Here is a 14,353-nt window from a genome sequence, read left to right as displayed (position 1 = left end):
TATTGTGAATATTTGTTGGGAGGCCCGGGATAGGAGTACTCTTAGAATGCATCTTTAATGAAAAAAAAAGAAAGGTTAAAATTGCAAAGAATATTTACTAAACACCAAAAATGACGAAATCCTCTCAGCAGCCACCGTAATGATTTAGTGATAGGCTGGCATTAAGCGAAATACACATATTAAATATTAATCTGTGATTTCCGATTTTGCATTATTATCACCAACATCGTGTATTAGGCATAAATTGCATGTTTATTTGATGCAGTGCTCCATCTGTTTATGACATACATGTTAATTTAATTGTGGGGTTGATTTCCACAATCAGAGTTCAAATTGTGTGACTTCACAGGGATGAATTAGGTTTTTTATAGCAACTTGAATTTTTTTCATCACCTGAAACGGTAGCAGATCTGTTAACTAGTGTTAAAAGTAATCCACTTCCAAATTTATACATCATACTTGAACAAAGTCTCTCAAATAATATTTGCTCCATACAATTGCCCAGGTTTTTCCATAATACCAATGGATTAATCTTCTATGGACATGATGCCATGTAATATCAGTTATTTAGCTATGAAGAAGACCATATTTGTATAGAGGTGCAGATATCTGATGATGGTCAATGTTGGGATGCAGTTGTGAGCAATTTGTTCAATTACCTAAACATTGTAAACCTAGTTTTGCTAGTATTACTACTACAGTTTGAAGTACACATATTTCCTTTTCTTCTCATCCTTATAATGATCCAACTTCCGTAAAGATGTAATTTTCTGTGTGAAATAGATGCCAAACATGTAAACATACGACAGGTGGATGCGCTAGTCGCAATTGGCTCCAGTACTTTTTCTCACCATCGCTTATATTTTATGGTAAACCAAACTGCATTCTTGTTTTTTATCTTTTTACCGGATGAATGATGAATTGGGGGGGGGGGGGGGAATCTGATTTGTTTGTTAGGATACAAAATAACTGAGAATGGAGATGCAATTGCTACAAATGAGGTATACTTTGGTTTTATGTTTAACAAATAAACCCACAAAATTCAAGACGACAAAAGTCTCAACGAAAAATATGAAATAAATAAATTGTGGTTCATAAGGATAATAAAAAAAATTCAAGGACTTTTCAAGTCCATTTCTCAGTTTTCAAGGTCTCATCACCGTGAAAATTACAACGTATAAATGAAATTCTGACCTATTTCACACAATGGTAACATGGCCGATTATATGTGCACATGGCTGTTACTGTGTATCTTTTTTGCAGTTGTGTAAACACTGAAACAAACCCGACTGAAATAAACGGATAAATTCAGATTTCATGGACTGATTGTCAATCTGTATTTTGTAATCCAGAATTTCTCCCAAAATTCTTTCCAGTTACATTTTAATTCATTTTAATGAACATTCTTAAAATATTTAATTCAAAATCAAGTCTTTTTAAGGCACTTTGAAAATTGAGAAATGGACCTGGAAAAGTCCTTGAATTTTTTTTTTATCCTGTACAAACCACGATTTATTTATTTCATATTTTTCATTAAGACTTGTCAAGTACTTTCGGACCCAATGTCATTTTCTAGGCCCCTCATCAATATTCAAAACTTTTCAAGATTGTGCGCACCAAGTAAAGATCCATATATACAATTCAAGTCTGAAACAAAGACTATGAAACCATAAGGATTTGAATAATTTTATTTGGATTTAAAATAGATTATCTGCATATTTTGTAACTTTTAAGTCAATGCAGGTATAGTCACAAAATACACTTTACACATAATGATAAATGAAGAATACTGTTCGTCAAAAAAGTGATAAATAATTTTGACTACTGGGATGACTATAGTTCAGTTATTGTATCATTATGACAACAAATAAAATAACAATTCTGATAATGAATATATAATGGGTTAGGGGTATAACCATGCTGAAGTGGTAGTCATTCCTGAGGTGCTATATGATCGACTGCCTTCAGTGAGCCCGTTGGGTTCCCCCCACCCGAAGTCCAACCAGTGCCCCACAAATGGTACACAGATATCGTCATTTGTGATGTCCTGTCAGTAGGAAAATGATCTCTCACTGTTGTTCAGTAAGAGTAGCTTATGTAGTAGAAACGGAGTTCCTCGCTAGACCAAGTATCAAAATAACCCAATGTTGGACACAAACTAGCCATACTTTAAAATGTGGGCGGGATCTAGCTCAGTCTGTAGAGTGCTCATTTCTGCTCGGTGAACCAATTCTCTGATTGGACGTTTTGCCGTCCCAACCAGTGACCCACGACTGGTATACCAAAGGCTGTGGCATGTCCTGTCTATGGGAAAATACATATAAAAGACCCCTTGCTACTAATGGAAAATCGGTGTCGCAATTACCAAAGGTTTGACATCCATTAATAAACCAATGTTCTCTAGTGGTGTCATTAAACAAAACAAACTTTAAAATGTTAAATATGCCTATTCCTAATTTGATACAAAATGAAAAAAAAATTCTATCCGATTTCAGCTTCCTCTTTTATCTTTTAGGCACTAAGCAGGAAGGTAAATTTTGAAGGTCAAAGTTCTTCAAGACATTCAGACATTTCCCTGATTTATTTGTATAAATTTGTGGAACAAATTGTAAGTTTCTTTCGAACAATCGTACCAATAAAATACACTTATTTACTGAACCATCAATAACTTACAAATTTTGTTCTAAAAGTTCTCGATAACAAATTGGAATTCCATCTGCACAGGTGTCCGAGATTAAAACAGACTGTACCAATGTATATCTCCACAATAAACTGCAACATTCTGCTTGAGCCTTATGAAACGTGTATCAGGTTTCCATTGCTTCTTTTTCATCCTCTGTAACAAATTGAAAACAACCCAAAAACATTTATTACCAAATGTACCCATTGCTTTTAATTAAATTCAGAATGTAAAGACCTAGAATTCCACATTTTAGCACCACCCAGAAAGTGTTACTTAATGAAAGACTCTCAGTAACCCCCTGCTTTTCAAGACCCTGTAAAATTTTCCAGATTTGTTGACAATTGTTTATTGTTCACTCTGCAGAATTGAAGTAAACATTTAGTAAAAAATCTATAGGAAAGTGCACGAGTCCTTATTTTAACCTGTCCAGAGGTAAGTGGTATGAAGCAGACCCATCAAAGGCACAAGCTTAATCCAAATCTTTCAAAATGTCTCCATAAAAGATGTTCAATTAAACAGGTATATTTCATATAACATAATCATGATTCATAACATTAAAACTTGTTTTTAATAAGATTAATTTATAGTATATGTTGGCTTAAATAAAAATTTCACTATTAAAACATCTTTCAGGAGAAGAAATAAAACACATCGGGGGCAAGCGTGTGAGTATTAAAGGGAGATAATGAATATGGGGGCTTTGTCAAATAATGAGCAGAAAATAATCTGATTTTACCTTCTAATATCCTTTGTAGCTCATGAATGGCAGTGATCAAAACTAGAAATTGTTTTCTTCTTAGGTCAAGCTGAAAATAAAGAAAAATTGTCAAAAAGAGAAAACAGTAACTGCTAGAATATAAGTTTGTTTTGTTTAACACCACCACTAGAGCACACGGATCTATTGGCTGTCAAACATTGGTTAATTCTGACATAGTCTAAGAGAGGAAACCTGCTAATTTTTTTTCATTAGTAGCAAGGGATCTTTTATGTGCACCATCCTACAGACATGATAACATACCACAGCCTTCCGTACACATTCGTGGTGCACTGGCTGTAATGAGAAATAACCCAATGGGCCCACCGACGGGAATCGATCCTAAACTTAAACCTATTATGTATGGTGTTTGTTATCTAGTCAAAATATTCAAAACACTGCAGGAAGAAAATAAAACACTGATTAAACAAAGTTCATATACTTTGTCATCGACAAAATTCCATGACTTTCATAGGCATTTACCATGACCATTTTGATGATTTTCAGTGATAATATTAACTTTGTATGTTGATTGCCCCAATTTATGGGTTGTTTTAATGGAGGAAAATTTGTTTTCATCTTTCTTGACTATATAAAAATTTCCATGGCATTCCAGGCCTGTAAAATGACATTTGCAAATTCCTTCATAACTTTAAAGATTTCCATCACTTGCATAAACTCTGTTAAAGGTTGAAACATTTGTTCATTGTATTCGTAAGACACAAGGAACCAAACCCCATCTTCCATAAAGTACTCGCGATTCACAAGAAGATATTTATAAAAAAAAGTTTTTTAATGAATTTTCTTTAAGTTCTTAATATGGGTTCCAGTGGGAGTGAATATTTGTCAAGACAGAAAAACAAGATGTACGCCCTCTGACACACAACATACCTTTCCTTCTAGTGACTCTTTAGTTTCAGCCAATGAGGTGAGCTCCTTATCCAGGGCTTGTAACTGTCTGTAAGAAAACAAAAAGTGAACTTTTAAATATAGACGGTATTGTGTGGCTTAAGAATGCCTTTGTAAAGATACATAAGTAAAAAAATCATTGATGTCTTAAAAACTTGATCCTCTGGATTTTTCTACTCACATATGTGATACACCTAAGTAAAAATGTATTATGATAATTCACAAACACTGCAATATGTTTTTTAAAAAACATGTATAGAATAAAAATTTAAAAGGAAATTAAAGTAAATATCACTATATTAAAATGTGAGACAACTGGTTACATATATTTTTGGAATATTTCTTTCTTTAAAAACCCACACAACCTTGATTGATATTTTTTTTATGTCGGAGTTTATTACACACAAATCCAGATTGGCAACATTTACATTAGTTCAGTTGTCAAGCTTGGATCAATTTTTTGTAATACCAAGAACCAATTTGTGGAAATTTTCAGCAACATCTTTACGGCATCAAGGCTTGTGGGATAGCTTTATTTGTAACCATTACATCAGATCTATTTTAATGAGTTTTCTCCAAGTTTAGCACTAGGAGCCACAAAACCATAGACTTTGTATATACACATACTTTGTAGTTTCTTGTCTGTCTGGGTGTTGTTGAATAATTTTAGCCAGGGCATCATATTCTGAAAAACAATAGCAATAGTTTTGTGTCATATAAATGAAACTACAGCCATAACATTACATTATAAATGTTTACTTTGGTTACCTGAACAATTTGTCTCAGTGAAATATTGCTGAATGTATATGAGAATTAATGGGACGAACTACATAGGTGAAATGAGCAAAAATTAACATGACACCACTGACATAGCAGGGCATAAGCTTCTTTTCGTTCGCTTGTTGACTACACATCGAGCCAGCAGTGACAATGAACGATAATGTTCTCTGTAGATCACTTCTTGTGCCATACAGCTTCTTCTGGAGAGTTGTTGTAGTTGTCCAGGTAGTCTCCCTCAGCTGCTGAAGGTTTATGCAGTCTTGGATGACATGTTCGGTTGTCTGTTCTGCTTCTCCATAGGAGCACATGGAAGAAGGTACCAGCCGGAACCTCTTATGCATGTTGGTTCAGCCTGTTGTGTCCAGTCCTTAGTCGGAAAATGATGACCTGTTCCTGATGGGACAGCAGGTAATAATCACTGGTTTGTTTGGGAGGTCTATAGATAGATTTAATATGGGATTTCATCTCTTCGTATGTCACCCAGTCATCCTCCTGTTCTTTAGCTGCACCCGGTTTTGCCAGTCTATCTGCATTTTCATTTCCTGGTATGCCACAGTGAGCAGGGATCCATTGTAACACGAGGGTGTAAGCTTATTTCCACCAAATGCCAAAGTTGAAGTAATTTCATGACTAAATTACTAAAAAGCTAATTTGAAAATCATATGCTGTTTGTCAATCTACCACCATGTTCATTAGCTCACTCTTTATTTGCCTGTGTATTTGCCGACACATTCAGACAACTTCAGACTATTTTATACCCCATTTTAGAGTTCATTCAGAACGCCTTGACCTTTAACACGACATGGTTCACCAGAAATGTCAAATAAATACATTTCTACATTAATTTGGCTATATGTTTTGATCAAATTTTCCCCAATTGCTAATAGTTTTGGAGCTTAAACCCCTGACATAGATGTTTACCTTCACAATAAAACCAAAAACATTCTTGGAATTTCATTTCTTAATCTGGCTTTAAAGTAATGCAAATTCTGCAGTCACATATTGTTTATATTCAGAGGAGGATCTAGGGGGGGCCCCAGGAGCCCACCCCCTAAATTTTGCAACAGTTATAACTTTATTATATATTAATTTTTTTTTTTTAATTTTTAAGATCCCCTCCAAACCTCCTCCAAAGTTCCATTGGCATTCCGCCTCATGTCACTGGGGCCCCCCTAAATGGATTTTCTGGATCCGCCACTGATATTTGTATATACCTTGGCATCAATAAGCATTCTTTTATTCACCATCCCTCAAAACCCCCCACCAAAACCCAGCTCCAAAACACTTTTTTTTTTTTTTTTTAAACTGGATGCACAAAACTACACCCCAAATTGTTTTCCACTTAATACACTATAGTGTTAAGTATTAATAATAATGAATCTATACAAATATCAAAAAGGACATTATACTTTTAATTATTAATTATTATATCTAAACTAGTCACACCCTTCTATGCCTTCAGTGTTCATATATGTTATGTAAAACTTCTGAAACTGAAAATCTAAATCAAATGTGTTGAATTTACATGCATCTTACCTTGTCTATTTTTCCGTATTCTTTTTGCCTGCTGCAGTTCTTGTTTACATTCAGCAATGTTAGTTGCAGCCTGTTGTATTTTATCAGCTAGATAAAACAAAAAAGTATACTAAGAGTCAACCTATAACATAATCTATCAACAACAACAAAAAGTGAGCTAAAATACAAAACAAAATATTTTAATTGTGCTTTGTCTCTCACATCTGACTTCATGATTTCACCAATCTAATTAAAATTAGCTCCACTATTACATGTGGATCTAACAGCAGCCAGCTGGAGCTCATGTCCACCAATCAAAACCTTCGTAATTCACATGAAATATGTCGTATACCCTCAGGATAATTCGAAATGTTTTCAAATTATTTTCAAATCACTGGCATGATTCTGCAAGTAAGGTTTTAATTGGTGGACATGAGCGCCAAATGGCTGCTGTTAGATCCACATGTAATAGTGGAGCTAATTTTAATTAGATTGTGATTTCACATAACAATGGACATTTTTTGTATATATTGATAAAATATTAAAAGAGGTTAAATGCTTTGTTCTCAAATTACAATAAGAAGTCGGCAATAGCAGAATACCAACTGGAAATTTTTCAATAGAATATTAGAACAAAAGTACAACATAATTTTGTCTTGGGAGATATGATGCAGAATAATAAAGTAGAAAAAGATGAGTAAATAACTGTACAATAATATTAAATTTAATTTCCCTGTATGATTCTGCGCAAGCAAGTAGCACCCCCCTCCCCCCAATTTTTTTTTTTAAATCAGATTTTGCAAACCTATATCTCTACTGAGTTTTTCATAGTTTTCTTGTTCTTTGAGGTTCATTTCAGAAACAAGCAGAGACTTCTCCATGACAAACTCGCACTGAGCAAGTGTAGCCATCATCCGGTGATAAGCCATGTCACTGAAACCAAATAACGTAACTAATATAAATAACTCATTTAAATAACAACAACAAAACATCCAACAAAATGATGACTAAACCTAAACTGATACAGAAATTGAAATAAATTGACTGCATGCTTTAACTGAAACAGTACAATGGGATTCAGATAGCTTAGGAAAGGATGGGGCAAGTCCGCTACTTCTTGTAATGAAAGTTTGTTTTGTTTAACGACACCACTAGAGCACACTGATTAATTAATCATCGGTTATTGGATGTCAAACATTTTGTAATTTTAAGATATAGTCTTAATTCTGACACATATTCATCAGAGGAAACCCATTAGCAGCAAGGGATCTTTTATTTGCATTTTCCCACAGATAGGAAAGCAAATACCCCCAGGGGCCTTTGACCACATGTTGTACACTGATTTGAATGAGAAAGAACCCAATCAATTGAATGGATCCAGAGGTGGTTTGATTTTGCGATGCAAGCACCTCAAGCGAGCACTCAAACAACTGAGCTAAATCCTGCCCCACTTCCTTGTAACAGGCATGGGGATGAAGGGTGAATGGTTGACTATACAGATTGAGATAAGCTGGCCTTCTAACCACTGGAACATGTCATTTTTGGAGCTAGAGACGGGATGTACCCCAGTGGTAAAGTGCTTGCTCGATTCACGGTCAGTCTGGGATCGATCCCCGTCGGTGGACCCATTGGGCTATTTCTCATTCCAGCCAGTGCACCATGCCTAGTATATCAAAGTCTGTGGTATGTACTACCCTGTCTGTGGGATCGTGCATATAAAAGATTCCTTGCTAATAATCGAAAAGAGTAGTGCATAAAGTGGCGACAGCAGTTTTCTTCTCAATATCTGTGTGGCCCTTAACCATGTCTGACGCCATATAACCGTAATAAAATGTGCTGAGTGCGTCATTAAATAAAACGTTTCTTTCTTTCTTTTCTTTTTTGGAGCTAGTTGCATGATGGCATTTGATTTGTTCACTTACTTTGAACAAGGATTAGAACTATGTAATACATTCAATTTTGACCTAGATGTGTTCACTATGCACATAGGCATGGGCATCGATCGGTGAGGAACGGGGGACGCGTCCCCCTCACTTTTCAATGCCAGGGGACAATCTATATAAATGCCCCCCCCCCTTTTCGTTTAGCACACACACACACACTAACACGTCTCCCCCCCCCCCCTTTTAAAGCCAGATTGATGCCCATGCACACAAGTATTTAGTTTACCTATCTTCATCTTCTGGAGAACTGCACCACCTAACAAAGGTTCTTAGTAAATTGTTTAGCCTCTTGTCGTCATTGCCACCTTCTCCATCTATGAGCAGGCGGCGCTTGATAATGTCATCTGAAAATATACAATAAAGGTTCATGTACCAATACGTGTATTGCAGTAGCCGGGACCACAGGCGTATGGCATTCCATTTTTGTAAAGGGGCTTTTGTCCAAATTCAACGAAAATGCCAGAATCTGGATAACAACATTTATTCATATTAGCATCACTACCAAACAGCTATATAGGGTTGCAAACGAATCACTATGCATTTTTACATGGATTACAGCTAATTTTGAGGGTAGAATGATGGAAATACATAGTAAAAAGGTCTCAGGTTAGCATATTTTGCTCGAATATCTGTATAATTTTTGCCTGATTTTCAGGTTTTGCCCCCCCCCCCCCCCCCCCCATGTTATACGCTCATAGGCGGGATGTATCTCACTACAAGAAAAAGTTAACAGACGGACGGACGGACAATGCCATACTATAATACAACCCATCATAGACAGGGGTATAAAAACGGATGCGAAATCCCAGATTATTAAAATTTAGACAAAACAGTTAAGCACAAGCTTCAGTGATGTATGTCATCTGTATCATAATTGTGTGTTATTATGTTTCATAGGAAGTGTGTCAGAATTAGCATAGAGGATAACAAACGAGTCAGCAGTTATTATAACTGGTACAGTTTGTTATTCTCTTTATTACCTCAGCTATTTTTCTATCTAAAAACCTTTTATTTTTTATATCCTTACATGTCGGCTATGAGTAGACCTATATAGGAACAATTTAAAAACCTTTACACACAATTATGAGTATTGCATTAACTTTGTATTTTATTCAGTCATAATTTTCAAAACCAGTTCTATTTATTTTGTTTTTAAAATTTGCAAAGAATTGTATTAAAATAACATTTTATTACAAATTTAACAATTACAAAACTCTTTGAATGTGATGTCATTGTATATAAAAATTTGCCAAATCAGGATTATGTCATATTTAGTACCAACAGTGTCATTGGTTTGTAAGTGCTGAATCATCCAATGATATTGTATGTTACACCAAATACATGAAATTTTCATTTCCCACATTTCTATCCCACATTACCGCATATGATGGAGTCTTTTTCTCCCATCCATTCGATAAATCAACCATTATTTTACACGAACAAACAAAAATGGCTGAAAATGTAACTTCTTTATTTCACTGTTTTATCATATATAAACTACACTATCATATTTGCTGCATCTGTTGAATGTGTTAAATATAATTTAACACTACAAATTAACAAGACAGCTTTTATAATGAAGTTTTAATAACAAAATATTGATCTAAAACTAACCAACTCATCATATATTACCAACGCCGTAATACTCCCCATGTTAAATTCAACGACGTCATAGCCCATGCAAGACAGATTTATTCCGCATGGGCTGACGTCATGGAATGGGTCTGTCTTGCATGGCTAGGGATGGGATAAATCATGATCCTATTCCTATGTGAAGTTGCATTAAGGGGCTCGTGAATTATTTGTCCTAAATCTACTGCCTCTCGAACATTCTCCATTACAAAAAAATACAATAAGAAATAAAGTTGATAGAGTGGTCATTAGGTCATCCATCTAAAACCACAGAACTGACCAATTACGTAGTCCCAAAGAAAAGAAAATTATCACTTGGGTATCGTGGGTTGTCGTTTTTGCTCCAGCGTAGCATATCAATAGGCGTAATAGTGTACCTTTTTCCTTTGGATTATTAAACAGAGAAAAATACTATAATCCCCATTTTGTTCCGTTAATGCAACTTGAAATATATTTAGTTAAATAGTTTATTATATTATTACGTCATTTATGCTGTTTTACAAGTCAGGTTGATCAAAGAGAAGCACCTTGTCGAAAATTACTGCTTTTGTTTACACTGTACATACAGGAGATGGTCAGGAGCCGACGTCACTTCGCCCCAAGCTATCCCACCGATCATCACAAAAACGAAACAAAATGGCTGCCCCCAGTTAGCAGGAATAATCATGGTTTTTTATTAACTCTAAAATTACGCGTTTTTCATTTGCTAAAGTGTCAGTATGTGTTGGTGGTCCGGGTATGCATCTTTCCAACACATAAGGCTCTTGTTTGAGTTGACCCTACCTTTAATTGAATACATGATGACCAGGTTTGAAAAGCATTGATCAGAAACTAGTCCAGGGCTCCGAACCTCTTAAAAATAATAACCAAAAAGCACAAATAAAAATATTGATAATTAAATTTATTACTATTATTATTTGGCCAAAAATTACACACACACACCCCACCCTTCCTTTTTGGTGATTTCATGTCTGTCCACCTCGACATTCCAGATCTTGCCAATAGCAACAAATCGAACAGGCCCGTAATTTCTTGCCAACAACAAAAGAGGCTAGTCTATTGTGACCATCTATGCCAAACATCTGCAATTCCCCTCATCAGCTCATACATTGGTAGAACATATAATCGCACCATCATACAATTTCAATCAACATGTTTTCGATACTTCATTTGTAACTGCATGTATCGCGAGATTATCCAAGATATTATGTTACTATCAGCCTGAAAAGAAACAACAAAGTGTCTTTTTTCTCTCAATATTGAAAATACTACAAAGTTTATGTTTTAATTATAATACTATAAATAGTGTTAATGATATAAATCTTTGCTAATTTTGCAATATTTCTGAACCAATGAAATGCCTCACATAGCGAAATTCAGTTATCAGAAATCCCTGCAAAGTTATCGTCTGCTACGCTGACATCTGATCTGTCAAAGTTAGATGATATACTATTACCCCATGATCCTTATGCTGAACAATAAAATTTATAGACAGTCAGTAGGGTTACCTCTTATGTCATTCACAGTAAAGTTCTTTTTAGTAATTTCCGATGGGGGCCTGTTTACATGTGCATTTACATTTAGTACAAATAAAGGCAGATTGGTGCATTTAGATTTTTTTTAAATATATACAATTCAGTACCCCTGTCAAAGTACTTAAGGTGGCAATCCAAATTTTGGTGCCCTTGATACGAAGTACAAAACGATTAGACGTTAATCTATGACAAGAACATAACATCAATATGTTTTCAGTTAAAACTGTTTATTGTTCTGAAAATTATTCAATATGTTTTACAAGTTACAAACATTTTATAATTTTAATTTGAAAAGTTGAATTTTATGTAAACTATTGTAACAAGAACAAAAATAGAAAGCCAATGAAACTATCGAAAACACATGACGTTTGTCAAAACATAGAGAAAACACCTGTCAGACTTGAAACTCGCCAAAAAATATGGTGGCCCAAAAAATTATAATGGATGTTGGCAAATTATAGTAAGCGAACCACGAGTAAGAATTTAATTTGGAATAAATATATGCAATACAAATATTAATAGTGGCTCATATGTTATAGCTCTAAAGAAGATTGACTAAATAATATTATTTGGCCAACTGACACCATTGTTTATATTTAAGTCGTCCAAATGGGACATTGATTGCATTTGGCGACCTGGCCACAGGCCATTTCAACCTCTGCCTGTACGACATAGTGGCTTGTTTTCTGGAGGCAAAATTTATTTTTGGAGATTATCACTGCTTTTCACAATAAACTGTGACTTGAGAAAGGTAAAAGATTATTCATGTAAGTAATGTTATTATATTTTGATTTTTTGCTTAATGTATCGAGAACATGATGCCAGACTATTATTTATTTTATTCTATTATCCTTCTTACAGGGAATGCCTTTTTTCATACTATGGAATTTCACGTTGTTATGTTATGTTTTCCTCATGTGCATGGCGAGTTGCTTCCCTTTATGTAGCATACTTAAAATGGCTGGAGACTTTTGATGGTTGTCACTGGAAGATTTATTTTGTTAATAATGACACAAGTACTTCAAATGGGATTTAGTGAGTATGGTAGGTTATACAATTTTGGTTTGTGTGTCCATTTGTTGCACTATTTCGGTTGAGAAACATTTGAAACATGGTGCCACTAGTTTTGAATACCAGCTACATATAGGGTATGTAACATACATTCTACATCCTTTTGGACTGGAATTTCCTACAAGTTATTTATTTTTTCAGCTGACTGTTTTCTAAATAGCATAAATATATATATATATTTATTTTTTTCTTCAAAACACCATACCTATAGTATACTGTCAAAAGACTACACATGTGCAAATATGTATAACAGTTTCTGACTGTATTATGGGCCTGTGACCTTTATAGGGGTGCAACAATACGGTCAAAACCGTATTGCGATATAAGAAACTGTATTGCAATATAGTTGATATTATTTAAATTTGATATTTATGGGGTTTTTTTTTTAATGAAAACAGAAGGAATAACTTTTTAATTATCTTTATTAGTTTCAGCTGTCAGGGAAAATGTTTTAGGCCATATTTTTATTTAACACAATACTAGTCTACTAGAACACCGGTGTGACGGTGTCAAACTATTCATAAATTGTCACATTCGGAAATCCTTACTATCGGGCTTTTCTGTTGCTGCTCACTTGACACGGAAATGTACGTATTGAGTCGCAATGTTTCACCAGATCGACCGAACCAGAGCCGACGTTATTAGCCGAGGTATTTTGAATGATCGGCCGAAGTATTCCGAGTTCAGTGAAAAACAGCGAAGTGTGATTCCTATTTTGTTGGTTTATTTCTTTGAAGATGATAGCCGTAGCCGTATTCCAACGTAAATGAACAATGAATGATAATGTGTAAGAAACAAAACATTTATTTGTAATTATCGTTAACTGGTTATTTTCATTGGACTTTTAACACGTTTTGTTTAGAAGTTAGAACCAAGTATAACCGACCTATCACTTCGTATGCCAACAAGTAAGCCGACTACGCTTGACGCGATTGTTACATTTCCTGTCATCACCAATTAATAAAATGATGTGGTTTTTGTTTGTTTGCCTATTTCAAGTCAAATAAGATAAAAGGAAAAAAAAATTGTGTATAAAAATCGCAATACGCAAAACTGTACCGCAGTTTGTATCGAACTGATCAATTATCGCGGTATACCGGTTTATGAACTTTATCGTTACAACACTAGACCTGAATAAAAATTATCTTGTCTCGTCTATATATTTTTTTTTTTCCAAAACACTTTTATTTTTGTTTACTTTACGTAAAAGCAAACTGAAATTATTGACCAAAAAAATACATTATTGTATTAGGATGGGACAGACTATAGGCCCAATATTATGAATATAAAATAAAATTATAAATCCAGTGAAAACTGCGGTCGCATATATATATATATAGGTTTTACCAAGTTAATATAAGTAAAATAACAAAATTAACTGTACAGTATCAATTTATATAAATTGAGGAATCCATTCTAAAATACATTTGCTGTGTGTGTACATGGCTGGTACAAAATACGGAATGTTATTGTTTATGCACGTGAACTAACCATCTGACACCGCCATTTTATGTTACTTTATGGGTCACTT

The 14,353-nt window shown here is 34.5% G+C and overlaps 1 protein-coding gene across 2 annotated transcripts; it reads right to left on the bottom strand.

Annotated features, from left to right (window-relative positions):
* Positions 1–1,672: 1,672 nt before the first annotated feature.
* On the bottom strand, positions 1,673–14,329 carry LOC121368151 (THO complex subunit 7 homolog). 2 transcript variants are annotated; one of them, XM_041492754.1, is made up of 8 exons: positions 14,314–14,329; positions 8,811–8,928; positions 7,447–7,574; positions 6,663–6,749; positions 4,974–5,031; positions 4,329–4,395; positions 3,420–3,489; positions 1,673–2,836 (listed from the first exon to the last, which is right to left on the bottom strand). In XM_041492754.1, the coding sequence occupies exons 1-8, from the start codon at positions 14,327–14,329 to the stop codon at positions 2,808–2,810; spliced, it is 573 nt and encodes a 190-aa protein (XP_041348688.1). In that variant the 3' UTR covers positions 1,673–2,807. The 2 variants fall into 2 exon arrangements, with proteins under 2 accessions (XP_041348688.1, XP_041348687.1); XM_041492753.1 differs by lacking the exon at positions 14,314–14,329 and adding an exon at positions 11,000–11,319.
* Between the last annotated feature and the right edge of the window lie 24 nt (positions 14,330–14,353).

This window comes from Gigantopelta aegis, chromosome 3 (genome assembly GCF_016097555.1).
Source record: "Gigantopelta aegis isolate Gae_Host chromosome 3, Gae_host_genome, whole genome shotgun sequence".
NCBI lineage: Eukaryota > Metazoa > Mollusca > Gastropoda > Neomphalida > Peltospiridae > Gigantopelta > Gigantopelta aegis.
The sequence above is the reverse complement of the archived record's forward strand: the minus strand, read 5'-3'. Positions and strand labels throughout refer to the sequence as shown.